The 20,167-nt window shown below is 33.1% G+C and overlaps 1 protein-coding gene across 5 annotated transcripts; it reads right to left on the bottom strand.

Annotated features, from left to right (window-relative positions):
- Nucleotides 1–1,961: 1,961 nt before the first annotated feature.
- LOC141402432 (uncharacterized) lies at nucleotides 1,962–17,777 on the bottom strand. 5 transcript variants are annotated; one of them, XM_073983709.1, is made up of 7 exons: nucleotides 17,535–17,777; nucleotides 6,320–6,454; nucleotides 5,960–6,241; nucleotides 3,570–3,761; nucleotides 2,845–3,498; nucleotides 2,231–2,770; nucleotides 1,962–2,171 (listed from the first exon to the last, which is right to left on the bottom strand). In XM_073983709.1, the coding sequence occupies exons 1-7, from the start codon at nucleotides 17,649–17,651 to the stop codon at nucleotides 2,055–2,057; spliced, it is 2,037 nt and encodes a 678-aa protein (XP_073839810.1). In that variant the 5' UTR covers nucleotides 17,652–17,777; the 3' UTR covers nucleotides 1,962–2,054. The 5 variants fall into 5 exon arrangements, with proteins under 5 accessions (XP_073839810.1, XP_073839809.1, XP_073839811.1 ...); XM_073983708.1 differs by having other exon boundaries at nucleotides 6,320–6,457; XM_073983710.1 differs by lacking the exon at nucleotides 17,535–17,777 and adding an exon at nucleotides 7,181–7,225.
- Between the last annotated feature and the right edge of the window lie 2,390 nt (nucleotides 17,778–20,167).

The raw sequence follows: 20,167 nt of genomic DNA on the forward strand, positions 1-20,167 counted from the left end.
CTACATATTTTTTGACTTTCGGATCGGGCGGGTACTTCCCCTATGCCCTATTTTTGTAAAAATGCAATATTTGCAACAAATACGAATGCGAGTCAATAGCGATTGTGTCTCCAACCTTACGTACTTATTTTGGGACTTAAGATCCGACCACGCTCACTTTCTAATTAGGTTATATCTACAAAACTACTGAAGGGATTTTCAAGGAAATCGCGATTTGTCTAAACTTTTAAATCTTTAAAAATAAAAATCAAATGTCGTTCGTTGGTCACGGCATCAGTTGAGAACGGCTGGACCGATTTCGATATTTTTTTATGCAAAGAAAATGCACTTTTTTCAATTTTTAATTTTTATCATTTCTACAAAAACTATTGAACCGATTTTCCTGAAATTGCCAGGGAATGTACAAGGATGGCCCCCGCTTAAATTAGGCTACAAATTCAGTTGAATTTCGGAAGGGGCGGGGTACTTCCCCTATACCCTACTTTTTTAAAAATGTGATATTTACAATAATTACGAATGTATCTATTTCGGAAGAGCTTACCCACTTTTTTAGGATCCAATGACTTGACCACACCCACTTTTTAAAATATGTTACATCTACAAAACTACTGAACCGATTTTCCTGAAAATGTCAGGGAATGTACGGGCATATTTTCTTGAATTTTGAAGGGGCATATTTGAAAAAAAACGCATTACCTTTATGAATAAAAATCAAATGCTGTCATAACTCAACTTAGGTTTTTTAGAAAGAAAAGTTTACTACGCCCCCCGAAAACAGGTTATATTTTTAATTGAATTCCAGAGGGAGTGGGGTACATCCCCTATGTGATATTTTTAAAAAACGTTATATTTATTTATAAAAATTATGCATGTATCGGATTAAAAATTTACGGATTAATCTACAATCTAGGTACTTCTTTAGGGCCTATAGGCCCGACCACGCCTGTTTTTTTTAATATGTCATAACTCCAATACTACTGAAGGGATTTCCATAAAATTTGCGACAAAAGCTCAATGTTTGCCGTTGTTATGTATATATTATGAATTTCGGAAGAGGTGGGGTATCTTCCCCATGCCTTTCTGTTAAACGCTATATATAAGCCAAATGTATGATTATATCGGTTTCAGCATACATTTTGGTAGGCAATGAAGTTGTTGCACCCTAGGTACATATTTGGAGCCAATATTCCGGACCAGGCCTACTTTTTTTAATATGTTATATCTTGAAAACTGATGACCACGCCCACTCTTTTCAAAACATTATTTTTCAAAAACTACTGAACCTAATATTCAGAAAATGTTCAGGAATGTCCCGTGGTCCAAAATGCTATATATTTGTAACGAATTTCGGGGCCTATTATTTTATAATCGCTATATTTGCTAACCTTATGAGTGCATCGGGTTGCAAGTTAGTTTTCGAGACAACGGTGGTTGCGCCCCCGATCAAGAAAACCTATATATTTACAAATTATGGTGAGGTTCAACGGTCCATCAGCCATGAAAAGCTAAAACATATAAGTCTCAATAAGGGGGAGAAATCGATTTAACCACTTCTTAACCTTTAAAATTAGATCGCTTTAGGATAAAGACAGGGACATGGACGATAATAAATCCTAAAAAGCATAAATTGGCGAAAAAAACCCGACAAAGTCCGTAAGAGAAAAGAAAGGTTACAGACAAAAAATCCTTCTCGGTTTGACAATAGACCGAAGAAGTGAGGTAGAAAATACATACCTATTTTTTAATTTTCAAGCATAAAGTCGATAAAAAGTTGTCTTTAAAACTCATTACGACGGGCCAGCAACGCGGACCGGGGTCTGCTAGTGTATGAATAAAACATAAACAACTATAATGAATATGTTAGAAAATAAAGTAAAAGTTGCAAACAATTGCCATTAAAATGAATTGCTTTTCTGGTTGTGGCACCCAAATCCTTTTGTATAAAAATGTTTTGCTTATTCTTTTATTATTTTCTAAAATATTTGTTTTATTATTCCTGTTAAGTCGTCTTCAACTACATGGTTCCCAATTAGGCAATTTAAATCTGCTTCCTTTCAGTCTCCATCATCAAATAGTAAATTCTCAGTTTGTAATTGTTTTCGTATAGCACCAACTTGGGTAACAACCTTGGGTGATGTCGCTGATATTGTGAATTTTTGTACAGCAGGAATCTATAAGTGACAAGTTTAATAGGAGTAACTATAATGTTTACCAAAAAGAGATTACTTACATCCCATCTATATTTCAAATTTTCTAATTCATTTGATATCTGTTTGTCACGTTTTGTCGTTTCTCTTCGGGTCATTTTGGGCATATCGCACAAAATGGGTATGGAGAAATTATTCCCACCCCTTATGACAACATCTCGGCGAGCATTTGTTAGTGGTGTAGTTTGAGTGCCTCGAGATTTAGCGGCAAGTTCACCATAATTCTTAAAATAACCCATTAAACGTTTGTCCGTCTGACGGCGTAACCTTTCAATATTTTCTTCATTTTCTATAAAAATATTTGTATTGTAGTTGGATTTTTGAAGATTTTTTACACTCATTTCATAAGGTTTCTCAATTTCATCACTGTTTATATTGTTGTTGTTGGTATTAGTTTGCATATTTCTTTGATGACCCAATCCAAATGATACATATTCCTTGACATGAGATTCCTGATTTGAATTCAAATTGTTTGCCATTACATTTGAATGCCGTCCGGCGCTTTTGTTATCATCACTTGGTTCGTTTCCATCACTGGTAACAATTTGTAAAGGTGTTTTCATCTTTTTTAATATAAAATTAAAAATATTTATGTTTAGAAATACAATACAAATTTAATTTTTTCCTCAATACTTACAACGTTATCCATTCGATCATTTATGTGTTCATTTTCTACATTTTTATTTGTCGATATTTCTTCCAAACAAAATGCACACAGATTCCTGCGGCAATGCATACAAACATTTCGTGTATTTTGGCAAGCTCGACATGTGTCGGCTTTATCTAAACAATTCGGGCACAGAGTGTATAAACGATCACAATTATTGCAAACGAGAATTATATTTCGTTCTGCATGGCTGTTAATTGATGATGCTGTTGAATGTGAATGCTCCCCTCCTGTTGCCGCCTCATTAATCGGTAGCGTCATTTTACTTTGACAACGAAGACAATAATGCTGATATTCCCTCAAAGGCTGGTCACAAATTGGACACACTTTGTCACTTATGTGAAAACATTCTTTTTCGATTTTTGGAAAATCAATATTGGCTGGCATACGCCTCGTTCTTTGGCGATAGTTATACTCATTTTTGGCCGAATTACTAAAATACTTGTAGACCCTGTTATCATCCCAATCGGATGAAATATTTTCTTTATTACGTTTTTGTTCAACATGTGTGGGAGGAGTTGGCGGTGTTCCATTGTTGGGTGGTGGTATTAATTTGGTGTCATTTTCTAATTTTGCCAACATATGATTTCTCATATAACGATTTTGTTCGGCTTTATAGCGTAACTAAAATAAAATGTTACAATGTAATCGCAAATAATTTGAATGTTACTGTTTTTTTCTTTTTCTTTTAATACCTCTGTGGCTTTCATTCGTTCCTTTTCCAATTGTTCTTCCAGTTTAATGGTTTTCAATTGTTCCTGAAGACGTGTGGTTAGAATTTTTTCTTGCTCCTGTTCTTTTTCTTTAAGCAGTTTAATACTACGTCGTTTTTCTTCTATTTGTTGTATAAGTTCACGTTGATAGGCCTTCTTCCTTGCTGCCTCGTCCTGTAAATATTGATTGTTAGTTACTTAGCAGCCGTTAGAATCTCTCACTTGCTTCGAGTCAAACAGATCCTCCACAGATTGGAACAAATTCAGAGCCCTGGCGCCTACAAAAATATGTGAAAACAATGGTCTACATATAGTGGAAGAAGTGTAGTCAACTGTGGTTGTCCTTACCAAAACGGACTTGGGATGAGAACTCCTGTCTATTCACCTATTCGGGGAGGAAAATCCCAACCGTAGCATGAAATTTAAGCAAATGTCTTAAGTCAGCTTTAGTGAGTCTATAGAGGGAACTAAGCAAGCAGCCTGATTGTGCATGATAACAACGAAGTCTCCCAAATGCATAGGTAGTATTAAGTGGAGCGACGTATTCTGGAGCTCTAGCATTTTTAATAATTGTCCACAGTTGGTGGGAGAACACATGCTGGAAACACCATTCTGGAGGGAATCTCAGTAGCGGAGATTGCATCAAGATTAGCCCATTCCCAAAGTGAACAAGGAAATCCCGCGATTTATTGTTAAGACAGTTAACAACTGGGCGAACTGACGTTCACCCTAATTTAACATAACAGAAGCAATGGCGCTCCGAAGACCGGTTTAGACTAGCAACCAGTGGATATCGCAGATTCTTCCGTCGGGGTCAGCACGGTCGATGATTGTCTGCACGGTACTGATCTTATTCTCCTGGGATTTTTGGGCAATGCCAGCTGCGTAGGAGATCGAAGGGTTAACCACCTGAAAGTCATCGTCTTCTTGGGCGAGGACTAGGGCCTTCTTAGGATAGAACCCGTTTCACAATTTTATGCTGTGAAGCTTTGATCGTCTTCTCATGGTTTCTCAGTTGCAGCCTGTGGAGGTTCCGAGTCCCGATTTTTCCTCCGCTTTATCCTTTCGGCCAATTCGCAAATTGGTCTCCACTATAGATGTCGTTTGGTTTAGTGGTAGACTTTTTACCCTTCTTCATTCCCTTCCTTGATTTCAGTTTCGGAGCAGAAATTGACTCCACCTTCTTGCTTGGGGCAGTAGGTTTCAGTTTCCTTAGAATCTTTTTCTTGAAGAAGGAGGATCTTGTCCACGTCAAGTTTGCGTCGGGATACGTGAGGGTAAGTCCTCTCGAATTTTCTCATATACATCAGCCTGATTCTGCTGAAGAAAACCTTCTTCCCAGAATGCAAATTCGGGTATAGTTCCACTAATTTGCGTGGATACATCACAGCACGTTTGACTTCTCCGGCAGATCTGTCTTTAAGGTCATTAACGGTTGTTGAAGGCTCCTTGAATTCCCTATCATCAGTCAATGATCCTGTTGCATACTGCGTTTGACGTTTATTACCGGCATGTGCTAATGTAGAACAATTTGGAAGTGTTCCCTACTTTGTCTCTCTAAGCAATATTCAATAGATGGGTCGTCCCCATCTTTGCTTTATCTTTTGCTAAGATATCTCTGATTCATCATCTTTCCTATAGTTATTGTTTTGTGGAATTGTAGCAAGTAATGCTGTAGGTGCCAAGGCATTCATCTAGAACAGCCGGATCACAATCACTTGAGCTTGACGACACATGGATTGTGGTCTCACCAACGCTTGCCGCCGGTACAAAGGAAATAATTCCAATTTTAAAAGGTATGTACCAAATTACATTTGGTATTCTCGAATTACAATTAAAATGTTTCAAATTACATTTGAAAAAATGTATAGAGACGCTTGATATACTATCAGGGGTTCACTTCCCCGCTTGTATGAATTTTGACGGTGAGCATCCCTCCCTGAAGCTCATAGATGATATCCTGGTCGAATTTTAAGTTTGGAGGACGGCTTTCAGAGTGTCGGGGACGTTGATTCACAATTAGGACATACGAAGGTGTCTACTACAAAAATCAAACACCCATATAAGCTTAACGATAGCTGAATACTAGGAAAGCGGTAGACTTGGTTATCATTCGATAAGATAGGGAAGAAGGTCACAGTGTTAGTTATTACGGGACATTGTAGGGTTAGATCTCTAACTTCAAGATGCAACGGCTATGGTGTCATTGTGGGTGTTATGATCCTCCGCCGATATGATATGTTCCCTACATTATAACTGCCACCATATACATAGTAATATTTAGTCCATTTGGTCACATTACTTTTGATTGATTACTAACTCCAAAATGCTTTAAAAATTCAATCAATTCTATTTGCTATTATAAAAATTACCTCTGCATATTTACGATCCGTGTTCATAATTCCCTGCGGCTCGAAGGATGCCTCATTTGACAGACTTGTATGACGTAAATCTTGTAAAAGCTTATAACGCGTTGAACCTGGACGAACTGGGTTCACTGCAGAAACAGCCTCGTCCAGACGATTACTTGTGGATATATTGCCATCATCTCTGGTATGTTCAATGCCGCTAGATGTTTCAGAATTGTTTGACCATGATCTATTGGAAAATGGTTCCCCTGTTGATTTTCTAGGACTTCGAGACGACTTAAACATCTAAAACAAAGTAAACAGAAATATTCAAACACACACACATGGTGTCTTTTTCTGCAGGCCAATCATGATATAACTTACATGTTGATGTTTTAGAAAATTTTCCTGATTTTCACGTTGTTTTTGTTGCAAATATAGCTGACGTTTTTGATATTCATTATTGAAACCAGGAAAATAGGAATAAAATGTATCCGATACCCATTGATCCATGTCATCCTGCTGGTTGTTGGGTTAGTCAGTAACACAAAAAACGAAAGATAAAAATATAAGCAAAAACTAAACTTTAGTATACACAATAGCCACGACCATAGGCAACAGCAATGACTAATGACTTAACAACAATAACAAAGCTTTGTCGCATTTTACAATCTGCTACTGCTGGTCGACGTTGTTAGTTGTAAAAAAAGGAGTAACAAGGCAGTTGAAGTTGTTTTATTAATTATACACTGGATTAATATTTTATTAGGTGTTAAGCATTAAACGCTGTCCTGTGAACTAAAAACAAATAAACCGCCCGTTTGCGCACTTCCTTTGTTATATATTCAACAAAGAGTAAATAGTATAAAAATATAACAAAACAAAACAAAGCGTGAGTAGTCATTAATTTCAGTTTTGAATATTGAACAACACTAAAAAGGACCCACAGCATATTTTTTTGTAATTTAATGGAATTATGTTTTGGCTACATAAAGTCAAATCGTTAGAAATGGCTTTTGAACGTTTTCAATTGAAGAACACCCAAATACTGATAAAACAAATGTTTGCAACTGTTTTCATTATAATTACATATTAACAACCACCAAAATAAATTTGCAACCAAGCGTAAAGTATATATTTATACACATATGTGTGTACTTATACCCATTTTAATATTATCCAATTATGTGGATGCTGACACCCTGCCTAGCCCATGTGTATTCCATATGAGAACAAAAGTCTCACCAAACAAAATAAAAAAACAGAAGAACGCATTCGCAACCACTTTAAAGAGAAGAACCTTTCAGCTTGATGAAAACATCTGCGAAACAAATCGATATAAAGACTTTATCACGATAATAAAACGTACTCTCAGTCGAAGTAAAAAGTGACCTTTTGACCTTTTCGATCTGTGCAAAGAAAGAAATAACTAAACGTTTTGATAAGACTACTACCCTTTCTTAATAATTTCCCACAAATTACCTCGAAGGAATAAGAAAAACTGCTAACATACCAATGAGGTCAAGCCAGATTTTATGTTTAGCACAATGAATATACATATAAGAGATATAGACACTTTAGATGACTTATTGGTCATAAGATCGTATGTAGAACAGGGATGAATATAGCAAATTTAGACCCATGTAACAACTTAAAAAAATAAAAAATAAACTAACGTTTTGGAAAAATCTACATTGAAACGTGCCCGATATGACAAATTTAGAAGGTTCCATTCACATTTTCCAACTAATTTTGTGGTGCCTCCACATGATATGTCCATTTGTTGGGACGCAATTAAGATGCTTTTGAGGAATATATGCAAGGGTTTTTTTAAGAAAATCTTATGACAAAATTTTGTGAACATATTTTCACGTTAAGGTGTAGATGCCACAGCCGCATACATGCTTAAGGGGTTACTCCCACTTGCAAATTAAAAAAAATCAAATTTGTAATGGTTTACTCTCTATGAACCAATTTTCCTTAATCGTGGATTTTAAAAGAATATGTTCCCTTATTCGTTGATTTAAAAAAATATTTCCCATTATCGTTGAGTTTTTAAAAAATTCCCAGCAAAAAAAGTCCTCCCAAAATCATAGGTTTTGTAAGGGATTTTTGGCAGCCGTAACTACTCGCAAACCCCCTTTCTTCCCCATTATTTTTACAAGGGCATGTGTCGCACTCAGTTTGTAGTTATTTTATGACCACTAGAATAACTAGTTATTCTGTGGCCACTAGAAGTTGAAAAGTAAGTTGAAAAAATCTATTTTTAGAACAGTTGATGTAGAGATTTTTTTAATTTCATCACACTTCTTACTTTTATTTTACTTTATTTTATTTCGCTTGCTGTGTGAGTTGAACACACGAACCCTCTGATTTCTAGCCAAAGACACTACATACTATGCCACGCACACAAACATTAAGGGTTGCTTAAGAACTTAAATGTACAGCGCACATGTGCACCACGAACTGTTATTTTTTAATTAAAAAAACTCGCGTGCTGACAGTGAGCGTTGAACACACAACCCTAGGTTTTATAGTCGGACACACACTCACTGTGCCACCGTCCTCATTACTTAGTGAGGAGCAAAGTAAGTAGGTGTGCCTTGTAATTTTTTTAAGAAGTATCCCATTACTTTTCAGATTACTTGTAATGGGAAAAGAAGTTTGTTTACATTACTTTGTAATGGGTTACGTAATGACTACCGGATCCGAATTTTTGCTGGGTTGGAATATTTAAGGAATATTTTTCCTATAATCGTGAATTTTTAATTCATATTTTTCTATAATCGTGCAATTTTTAAAGAATATTTTTTCTATAATCGTGGATTATTTTAAAGAATATTTTTCCTTCGATCTTGGACTTCTAAAGAATATTTTTCCCGCGGAATATTTTTTGTATAGTCGTGGATTTTTTTAAAAAATATTTTTCCTCAATGTTGGACTTTTAAAAAATATTTTCCCTTTTTTTATTTTTCCCGAGAATATTTTTCCTACAACTGTAGATTTTTAAAGAATGGTTTTCCTATAATCGTGGTTTAGTTTAAGAACATTTCTCATACTTTTAAAAAATATTTTCCTATAAACATGGAATTTTTAACCAATATATTTCCTGCAATCGTGGAGCTTTTAAAGAATATTTTTCTATAATCGTAGATTTTTTAAACAATATTTTTCCTATAATCATGGAATATTTAAAGAAAATTTTTTTCTATAATCGTGGATATTTTAAACAATATTTTTCCTATAATCGTGGATTTTTTAATGAACAATTTTTCCTTAAACATGGATTTTAAAAGAATACGTTCCCTTATTCGTTGATTAAAAAATATTTCCACTTACTCGTAGAGTTTTTAAAAATTATATTCCTATAATCATAGCTTTTTTAAAGAATATTTTTTCTATAATCTTGGATTTTTTAAAGAATATTTTCCTATACTCGTAGATTTTTTAAAGAATATTTTTCCTATAATCGTGGATTTTTAAAGAGTATTTTTCCTATAACCGTAGATTTTTTAAAAAATATTTTTCCTGTAATCGTATATTTTTTTAAGAATATTTTTCCCATAATCTTGGATTTCGTAAGAATATTTTTCCTATAATCGTAGATTTTTTAAAGAATATTTTTCCTATAATCGTAGAGTTTTTAAAGAATATTTTTCTTATAATCGTAGTTTTTTTAAAGAATATTTTTCCTAAAATCGTGAATTTTTAAAGATAATTTTTCCTATAATCGTGGATTTTTTTAAAATATTTTTCCTCCACTCTTGGACATTTAAAGAATGATTTTCCTACAATCTTAGATTTTTAAAGAATATTTTTCCCGAGGAATATTGTTTCTATAGTCGTTGATTTTTAAAAAAAAAATATTTTTCCCGAAGAATATTTATCTATAATCGTGGATTTCTTTAAAGAATATTTTCCCGAAGAATATTTTTCCTAAACCCGTTTATTTTTAATGAATATTTCTCCTACAACCTTTGATTTTTTAAGAACATTTCTTATAAATCCCGGAATATTTTTTAATGAATATACATACATACAATACAATCGTGGATTTCGTAAAGAATATAATTCATATAATCGTGAATTTTTTAAAGAATATTTTTCCTATAATCGTTGGATTTTTTAAAGAATATTTTTCCTATAATCGTAGATTTTTTAAAGAATATTTTTCCTATATTCGTAAATTTTTAGAAGAATATTTTTCCTATAATCGTGGAATTTTTCAAAAATAGTTTTCCTATAATTTGTAAAGATTTTTTTTCGTATAATCGTGGTTTTTCTAGAGTATATTTTTCCTATAGTCGTGGATTTTCTAAAGAATATTTTTCCTATATTCGTAAAGTTTTAGAAGAATATTTTTCCTATAATCGTGGAATTTTTGATAAATATTTTTCCTATAATTTGTAAAGAATATTTTTCCTACAATCGTGGATTTTTTAAAGAATATTTTTCCTATAATCGTGGATTTTCTAAAATCGTGGATTTTTAAGAATATTCCTCTTACAACCGTTGTTTTTTAAAAAACATTTCTCCACGTTGGAATTTTAAATAATATTTTCCTATAGTCGTAGATTTTTTAAAGAGTATTTTTCCTACAATCGTGGATTTTTTTTAAATAACAAAACGTGGATATTTTTAAGAGTATTTTTCAATTTCTGTTCTTTACGTACCTGAGGTTACCATTTCTTACCATTTTCAATCTGCAAAGCGTTCCTTTACTTTAAAAAGCTTATACGATTACAATTTTAAAAAGGAACATACAGATAATTGGTACTGCTTTCGATACTCATTATCGACATAAAAAGAAAACAACTTTCTAACCAACAGTTAGTTGATTGCTACAACAATATTGAGAACTACATATATACTCTGTAAAGATTTGGAGGAGATGGAATAAAAGACTGTTTTGTTTAAATATGTTTGATGAAAAATTTAAATATGCGTTAAAAATGTAATCATAAATGTTACACTCATATAAAGTCAGGGATTTCTAAGATAGTAGGAGTATAGTAAGAGTAGTTTCTTCATCAAAAACCAAGGGATTGCCAAGTTTTCAGCATTTCTAAATGAAGGCCCGATTACAGGAAAACTTAACGTTTTAGAGAAAAAATTAAAATTCCGAAAAAACTATTTCCCATAAAGACTTTTTCGTATCAACGAGATGTAACCTCCTCCAAGTCCGAAACACGTGCTGCACACTAAAACACCGCTTATAGAGGCGGTACAAAATTTAATATGTGTGGTATTTTGTTAAATTAAAAAAAAAAAATAATGCCCTTTGATTTCGAAAACAAAAGATTGAAACGGCTTTTCCTTTTTCAATGAATTTCCAGCGACCCCAAACATTTTTGCAAGAATTCTACTTTCTGTGAGAAATTATGCATTTAGTGGAATGATATGGAAACATTCAAATTGAAAATGTAACGAATTTTCATTCATGTTTTCCAAAATTGTCAATCAAATGTGAATAATTATTAGTTTTTTTTTTTTAAATTCCAATAAATTATAGACATTTCCTTATTTTGTTTACATTTTCCGGTGACACTAACATTACAAACAAAATAAATTTATATGTGGTTGTTGTTGAGTTGTATTTGTTGTAGTATTTAATATTTTGTTCTACCATGATTGTCATATAAAATTTTAAGTTTTCACAAAAAAAAATTCTCGGCGTTAAGTGGGTTAATGAAGTTCTGATGAGGTATCAAACAGTCTCGTACTTTATTAATACAATTCTATTTTATATTTGAAATATTTAAAACGGGTTTTTAGACTGATAGACTTTTCGGCAGTCTTCATACATTTGATGATTTCTATTGCATGAAATATTCCAGCTGCTTCGGCACGTTGTTGACAACAACATACGCCGACAACAGGCCGAATATTCATAGTTCATAAGTTTAAAGTTAAAGTTTACGATACTGGATTTTACACAATCATAGAGAGTTATATGTAGTAGTTTATATACAACCGGATTTAACAAACCCACTGGGTTTTAAATGTCAATTCCATCACATATACGTCAAACAAATCCCCAGCAAGAGTTGTGAACAAAAACCGTATAGTTTTTACATAACAATTAATATGAAAATTTTTTCAATGTTGCTCTGTGCAATATATTTGTTGACAAACTGTAGATACCACAGATAGCCCTTGTGGCTCTGATTATAATGATATAAATGTAGTCCATATTTCCCAAGATGTGAGTCTTTAAAGTTCTGTAAATATCAATGATATTTCTCATATTTTAATATGGGTATAATTGTAAAGCTCTGGAGGTTTCGATTGCAACTAGCGTGTGTTGGAAAAACTTCAAAATTTTAACACGTTCGCGGACGTGAATGCTATAGCATTCCGATGCAAAATGACGTGAATGCTATGGCATTCACATTGTCAGCCAATTTTTGTTCATTTACTTGTATACAATCTTAAGTTTTGGTGATTAATATACATAATACGATTTATTTCAACAAGATACATTCTAGGTATAATAAATAAAAAATAGTAATAATAATCAATAATTAATAAATAAAAACAAAAAAACTAATTTCGAAAATAATTGGGTGTCATGTTTTTCACCGCTCTGAATTTGCTTGCGTCCGCGAACGTGTTAAAGGGAATATTTAACTGCATAGCGGGTGTGAATGTCTTAAATTCACGGCTTAACTCTAGTTTAGTAAAAACTCTCCGATTTTTCTGGAATTTTTTCCAGAGGTAGATATTGTAGCGCTGATCACGGAAATGTATAATTTTCTTGGGAGACGGACCCGGCTACCCGGTTATTGGACCCGAAAGTCCGGGTACAAAACCCGGGTTAGACCCGGCTCTACTGAACCGATTGCTACAATATGGGTATCATTGGAAAGCTTGTGGAAATACCAATCTAATATGATGGGGTTATTTCCAAGTGGTCAGGTGATATAACCAAAAAACTGATTTTTGGACCCGGATTTTTCCATAAAACCCTCAAAAAGTCGAAAATGGGCCCATTATGGGGTCCCATTTAAGCCAGATTGTAGCTCACATTGACCTTTCCAAAATGGTGCTATATGTTGTAATACCTTCCCTGGATCCAGAAATATGGCTCTTAGAATCTCGACAACCGGGTTTCTCTAAGTGGCTATTTATAGAAAAAAAATATAATTTTAAAGAACATTTTGTTCCCGTTCTCCATATTTGCACCTGTCCATAGCAGAAAGTCGGAGAGTTTTTACTAAACTAGAGTTCTTCCAAATTCACGGCCTTCGGCCTGCAAATTTAAGACATCGATTTAAGGTGTCCTACTAAGTTTATCCCCAACCCATAGGAAGCGATACTGGCTCTGGTACGAAAAAGTGTAAACAATACAAGGCATAAGTTGAATATACGGACTGGATTTGGATCGATGATATAAAAAAGTTTCGATTTAAAGGAAAATTTTGTTCGCGTTAGCCGAGATTTGTTCCTGTCCATAGGAGAAAGTCATAAATCCCCGGCCGAAGGCCGGCTATATATGAAAAAATTTCGATTTAAACTAAACGGCTTAAGATGAGTTTAAGCATTAAGCTCGGATCGGGACCAAATTTTTTCTACATATAGGACTCGTTACCCTGATCACAAATATATATAACATTTATTGCGGAAGTTCATAATTCCTGAGATATGGGCCAACTTATCGTCAAAACCAAGGGATTTTTTGAACTTTCGGAGCCTATATCTCGGGAAGTATGGACTTCCTGCCCATCATATATACATTGGCGTGATCAGCACTGCAAGCCCTACCTGTGATAAAAATTTCAGATCGATCCGAATCCAGTCCAAACATTCATCCTGGTCCCAATACAAATAATACAAACAATCGTACTCTCTCTCTATATTTTCATCTGTCGTGGTTGCCAGTTTTAACACAGTGAATGCTTGCTTACTACTACTAATGCTCGAAATATTTGGAGCATCTGCAGGCTATGGCTTTCTAGCACTGCAAGACCTACCTGTTGTGATCGATCAGAATCTAGCCTCAACACATGCCAGACTAGTTCAATTCTGATAGCTAACTATAGATAAATTCTACACAGAATCATGAACCACTTATCGTATACTACACTGAAGAATGATCAATGATGCTGGCCATTTAGTTGGAAGTCACTCTTTATTGAGACTGTATAGTTTCATACGGCAAGAGCAGGAAAAGATTAGTAAACAGAGAGGAGAAATGCAAACATATCTCCTACAAACAATAATATATTTTTTACAATATACTACATATATTTCCACAAAATAAATGTTTACTTTTTTACAACTTTTATATTTTTCGTACGGCGGGCTATGGATCTATAGATCAGAAAATGAGCAGGACCGTAGCCAGGGATGCCAACTGTTCCGAGGTAAAAATCGCTACAGCCACATAGTCCCAATTTACATTAGGCGAGTTTACTTGCGGCAATTAGCTGTGTCTGGTTACCCTAAAATTTGTAACAATTTGTACCAATTGTTGCTGAAAGTCGTCTGTTAACACAAAAAACCAGCAAAAGAGAGCGATTCGAGAGAGACATTTTGACAGTTCATTCACTGAGAGCTTGCAAATTCTTGCTGGACAAATTTCTTCTAGCAAGCACTTGCAAGCTCTTCTTCTTCCTGAAAACAATCAATCAGCCGTTTTTAGTTTTTTGTTGATTTATGTTTGTGAACATTAAAAACAATTTTATTGTGGAAATAACATAGTCTAATTGTATTGTTTTATGGAGAACAAATTTGTAAAGTGGAAAAATACTTTTTTGTTTCATTTTCTTTTTCATTTTTAATAAAATACAACGTGTTCGCTTCCTTTGTTGGCGGATAAATTGTTCTGTTTTGGCAAGTCAGCTGATTGCTTGCTGGTTTTTGCTGGGAAGGTGTCTGTTTACTTTTTACAATTTTCTAGCAAAAGAGAATAAAATCCCCTTACTCTCTGAGAAAGTTCTTGCTGGACAATTCTTGCTGGGAAAGTAACCAGACAGACTTATTGTCAGTTTGTAGGTGAGAGAGGGTGCTGAGAGGCAAAGGGTTACCATGTGCCTCACCTCTCTCTCCTACAAAATGACAATTGCCGCAAGTAACACTTCCGTTACACATGCCAGTAAATTGGTGCCAATTGAGTACATGTATTATAGCTCATTTAGACTAGCCATAAATCCTCGACTGGATTTAATAAATCCAGTACAAATCTCATTGCATTTAGATATACATTTTGGAGGATTTAAATGGCAGTCAGCTGATTTTTGTTCATAGCACAATTACCAAGGTAGATGCATCAGCCCATCTGAACGAATGTGAAACGTCAACAGAATTTTTTGTAAATTGAATTCGTCTCAAAAAACATACGTCAAATTACAAATGTATTGTTTAATACCGAAAATGTTAGCACATTATGCTACTAATGCTAACTAAAGAGCAAATAAAGAATTATTTTATCGCAGTTTGCCCATCTAAAATAAATAAACGAATTATTTTATTGTTTATACATCGTAAATATCAGTCTTGGTTGATTAAAATCAACTTTGTACATCAAAACAAATTTAATTTTTCCACCTTGTTTACAAATTTTTACATTTTAAATTATTTTTAGTGTAGCAATTCACCGATGCATCTACCTTGTTTCTTGTGCCAGCTTGCAACTTTTTGTATTTTCTAGCAACATGTTGCAAAAAACAGAGTTGTATACGAGGATTTATGCCAGTTCATTGAAAAAAGAAGCTGTTTCAATCGTTTGCTTTTGAAAACAAAAAAGCACGTGTTTATTAGGGCTTTATTCTTTTCAAGTAGTTCATTGAAAAAAGAAGCTGTTTCAATCGTTTGCTTTTGAAAACAAAAAAGCACGTGTTTATTAGGGCTTTATTCTTTTCAAGTTTAACAAAATATAGCATTTCCAAATTGAATGAGACCTTTTCCAAATTAAATGAAACCTTTTCCAAATTAAATGAAACCTTTTCCAAATTAAATGAAACCTTTTCCAAATCAAATGAAACCTTTTCCAAATCAAATGAAAACTTTTCCAAATCAAATGAAACCTTTTCCAAATTGAATGAAACCTTTATTTTTATTGAAAGAAAAAAGCCAGAATATTTTGAAAAGAGAAAGAAATAAAAAAGTATATAGGGTTTTAACGATTTTTTTACTTATGTCAAGTTTACACTTGCGCTCCAAACCCCACTGGATTTCACGAAATCCTGAAATACACCCCGGTGTTTACACTTATTTTTTGTTGATTTCAAACATATTAAAATAATCAAGGTAGATCAAATGTGCAGCTGATCGAACATGAATTTTCAAAACAAGTTGTTGTAAATTGAATTAAGGCCTACGTATACAAGCTGATGCCATACATGTGAAAAAGCAGATTGTCTGATGGCGGCCTAAATAATACTTTACATATTGTATATCAAGCATTATTACCTAAACAAACGTTTTTATTTGCCAGAAAATTGTAGCAAAAGTTCGTTGACTGTCAGTTTTGACTGATAGTGTGTACTCCCCTTTAGTCATCAAAAATATACGACAATATAGAACTTTCCAACTATATTTCGAAAATTATCGTAAAAACAAATGAAAAAATAAAAAAATTATTTTATCGTTAAGACATCATAATAATAAATTTTGATAGGTAAAAGTTGTGTTCAGAACCTGCAAAATGTTGCTACTTACTGTAGTTTTCCTGTTTAGTATTAAAAGTGCGTTCTCGTACTCTGAAATCTAGCAAGACTTGCACTTCTCTTTAAATAAAAATAGCGCCGAATAACAGCCTCTTCTCCAGTTTTCTGCCATACACTTTTGGCCTAGTAGACACTAACAACAGCTCTGTTCCTTTACGTGCAAGAATCTTCAAGTTTTACCACTTTTTACTCGAAAAGCGTTCCTTTACTTCAGACACCATACAATTCATATGGGAGCAGTTTACAACTTTTACCATTTTTGCCGGTTTTAACATTTTCAAAAGTAAAGGAACAGACCAAACATGTTCATTGACATCTAAATACGATAGCTGATACGTTGATTTTGACATTTCTGCTGGAGTTTTTGCAATTTTCGTAATTATACCGTTCCCGTATTTTTTAAAAAATTTGTATGGGGAAGCAATTTTTGACAATTCGCTATTACCATTAAAAAAAGTACGGGAACACAATGAAAAATAGAATTGTAACTAAGTAATCTAATATTTTTTCACATTGTTTACAAATTTTGATACTAAAATTTTTTGTTGCAGCAATTGACCATCTACCTTGTTTATTGTGATATGTGAAAAGTGTTGCAACTTTTGGTACTTTTTTAGGCAAAAACAGAGTTGTATATCATGTGTACTGTGATTTCGATGTTGATTTCGCTGAAATCACAAAATGAGATGATTTCATTTTTGTATGCAAAATCATAATAAATTTTGCTTGATTCCGCGCGAAATCACGAAACGCCTTCGAAATCACGAAAAGACGACGTATGTAAACCAAGCATTATACAATTTTCATCTGATATTATTAAAGGGTTTAAAGAACGTAAACATATTGACACAATTTATACGGATTTTAGTAAAGCATGTGACAGCCACCTTTGGCTGTGGCCTGCGTATGTCCACACACACAACACATACCGTCATACTGCTTTTCTTTCCAGCCACCTTTGGCTGTGGGATGAATATGTCCGTCCGTCCATCCACATCAACCACAAAACATGCCAGCATACCTCCTTTCAATAGCATTTCACTCATTCCACTTATTGGCGGTGATTTTTGATGTTACTCCAGCACATTAAAAAGATTAACAATATTATTTTTAATATTGAATATTGAATAAGATTGGAAGTAAATCTTTATTATTTTATCAATTGTTGCCTTTGCCGGCTGAAAAGAAAAAAGTAAATAAACAAAGTCAGCTGTCAATATATTAGTGTTGTAAGGTTCGTCAATTACATATGACGTCGTTATACAACACTATATCATCCCAGGGCTTTTCAAACTGTATCCAACAAATAGTTGAACGATCAGATTGAAGAAAATAAAACATGTATGATTTGTTGAACATGGAAATTTTTTATTAAATAATAATAAATATTAAAAATGTGTGATTATCTTTTCTACGAATTAACCAATAATCCGGTTAACATGAAATTATTTCATTTATCCGAATGAATTTCCATTTGGTTTTTTTTTTGTCATATTTCGATTAGCGCCATCTAGTCTACTTACTCCGGTACTAGTCCCATTTAATCACAAGTTTCAGCATATGTTCTTAAATGTTCCATGAAAAATCATCTCTGAAACTTTATCTCCATGTGCCAACTGACCTTGCTAGATGTCACTTTAAAGATTATTCAACGAGTTTACCTAAACCAGTGACAACAAAGTTTCAAGTGGTGTGATGAAAAAAAAGTTAACCTCAACATAAAATTTTTATTTAAAAAAATAACGTAACACAGTTAAAGTATGTATGGAAAAGTGGAAATAGTTAATTATTAATTTCATTTCTGTTTTATAGAAGATAATTAACATCTCACACATACATACATCAACAAATTTCATAGATTTTATACTCAATCTAAATTTTTGACCTTCAAAATTGTTTGTTTGCTCGGGTAAGCATTAAATTGCAACTATTTCATTTTCTATCTGTTTTATAATAAATAAAACAAATAATCTTGTCATTTGTACAGGATATTGTGGAAAATAATCCTTTAAAGTTGATCAAAGGATTAACCCTCAGGCAATATCGCTGTATAAATGTGCACAGGGATATACATGCGAGATATAGAGGGAGACACTTTAGCCCGAGCATAAAGTGGTCAAAAACATAACCTCACCACACTCAGAAAACAACCCTACCAAAATTCCATCATATGGTCGTAAATAAAGAGTTGGAAATCATCATAGTGAGTACACAAACCAAGTAAGATAAGAATATCAAACTTGAGGAGCTTAAAATTTAAATAAAAACGCTGTTAAAATACACATAAAGTGATAAGAGTGGCACAATAATTCCATATTGGTTGCATAACTCATTTTCTTGCCACCAAATTCTATTATTCTTCTTTTTATAACCACGTTATCTGTTTTTACACGCAGTTATACCCATACAATTTGATAGTCATTGCATAACCTACAAAATAATCATAATTAATACTAAAGCCTAAATTAAGGCGGTTACATTTATCTAACCATAAAAAGAATAGTAATAAAGGTTGCTGCAAAAGATATTAAAATTAAAAATGCAAAAATTTTAAAAAAATTATAAAAACGATATGTAAATATGCACATATTCATACACGTGTCATAATACACTAGTAAATGCATTACCTAACCTAAAAGAAATTTGTCAAAGACCAAAACAAAATGAAATTATATATCTCAAACAGTACTTTTTATTTTAAATAAATATAGCCATAAAAAAATGTAAAATTAATAGAACGGTCTCCTGTAAAAAAATATGAATATAGAAAATTAACATAATTAAGGAAATTGTGAAAATATGTAAAAATTGTGTATACATAAAAACTAAAATAAATTAAACTAAAATCTATAAAAGCATGCAAATTGAAATATAAGACTAGATTTAAAAATAAGAAATAAATAAATATATATGTTAAAATATTGTTTAAAAATAATGTATAATTCAAGGATAAATTCAAAAACGATTAAAATTTGAACTAATAATTATAAAGTTTAAAAATGGCTTAAAATTCATTTAATATGGGCTGAATGAATATCTAGGGTAGTGGTTATTCGATTTTGGGATGTTTCTTAACATTTATTTTTGGCAACAGAAACATCATGGCAGACTGAAATATGTCTAATAGGGGTGGGAAAATGCCAAAGAGGTAACACATCAATACCTCAAGGAAATTGGAGTTCATATAAATATTTATTTTGATTCTTAACGGCTACAGGATATATAAGTACACATCCGTTTCCTTTTCTTTTTTTTATTTTATAATTTCAAATCCGAATGACAGTTATAAAGTAACCCCAAATGAATGATGGTACAAAAATATCTTTAAAGTGTGCAGTCAAGTGGAAGAAGAACTCCCCCATCCGGCGAGCTAAGCCGCAGCCTAACAACCAGTACCACCTCCACTAAACTGGACTGTCACATTTATGGCGCCCAACTACAGAGCATTTTTAAATTTTTGATTTTTCTCCCATATCCCAAACTTGTTAGTGGATTGTATTTTCCGTATCATTATCCCGGAAGGCACGTGTAGAGCCATGCCGTGTAGTACAGGTACAAAGAT

This window comes from Musca autumnalis, unplaced genomic scaffold (assembly GCF_047663935.1).
Source record: "Musca autumnalis isolate F117 unplaced genomic scaffold, ASM4766393v1 scaffold_4, whole genome shotgun sequence".
NCBI lineage: Eukaryota > Metazoa > Arthropoda > Insecta > Diptera > Muscidae > Musca > Musca autumnalis.

What these genes read in the sequence shown, in the direction of transcription:
- LOC141402432 (XM_073983708.1), bottom strand. Translation starts at nt 17,651, where the DNA reads ATGAGTGAAATGCTATTGAAAGGAGGTATGCTGGCATGTTTTGTGGTT. An exon ending in GAAAGAAAAGCAGTATGACG is followed by an intron (nt 6,458 to 17,534) that starts GTATGTGTTGTG and finishes CCCAACAACCAG; the next exon opens with CAGGATGACATGGATCAATG. An exon ending in ATTTTCTAAAACATCAACAT is followed by an intron (nt 6,242 to 6,319) that starts GTAAGTTATATC and finishes ACTTTGTTTTAG; the next exon opens with ATGTTTAAGTCGTCTCGAAG.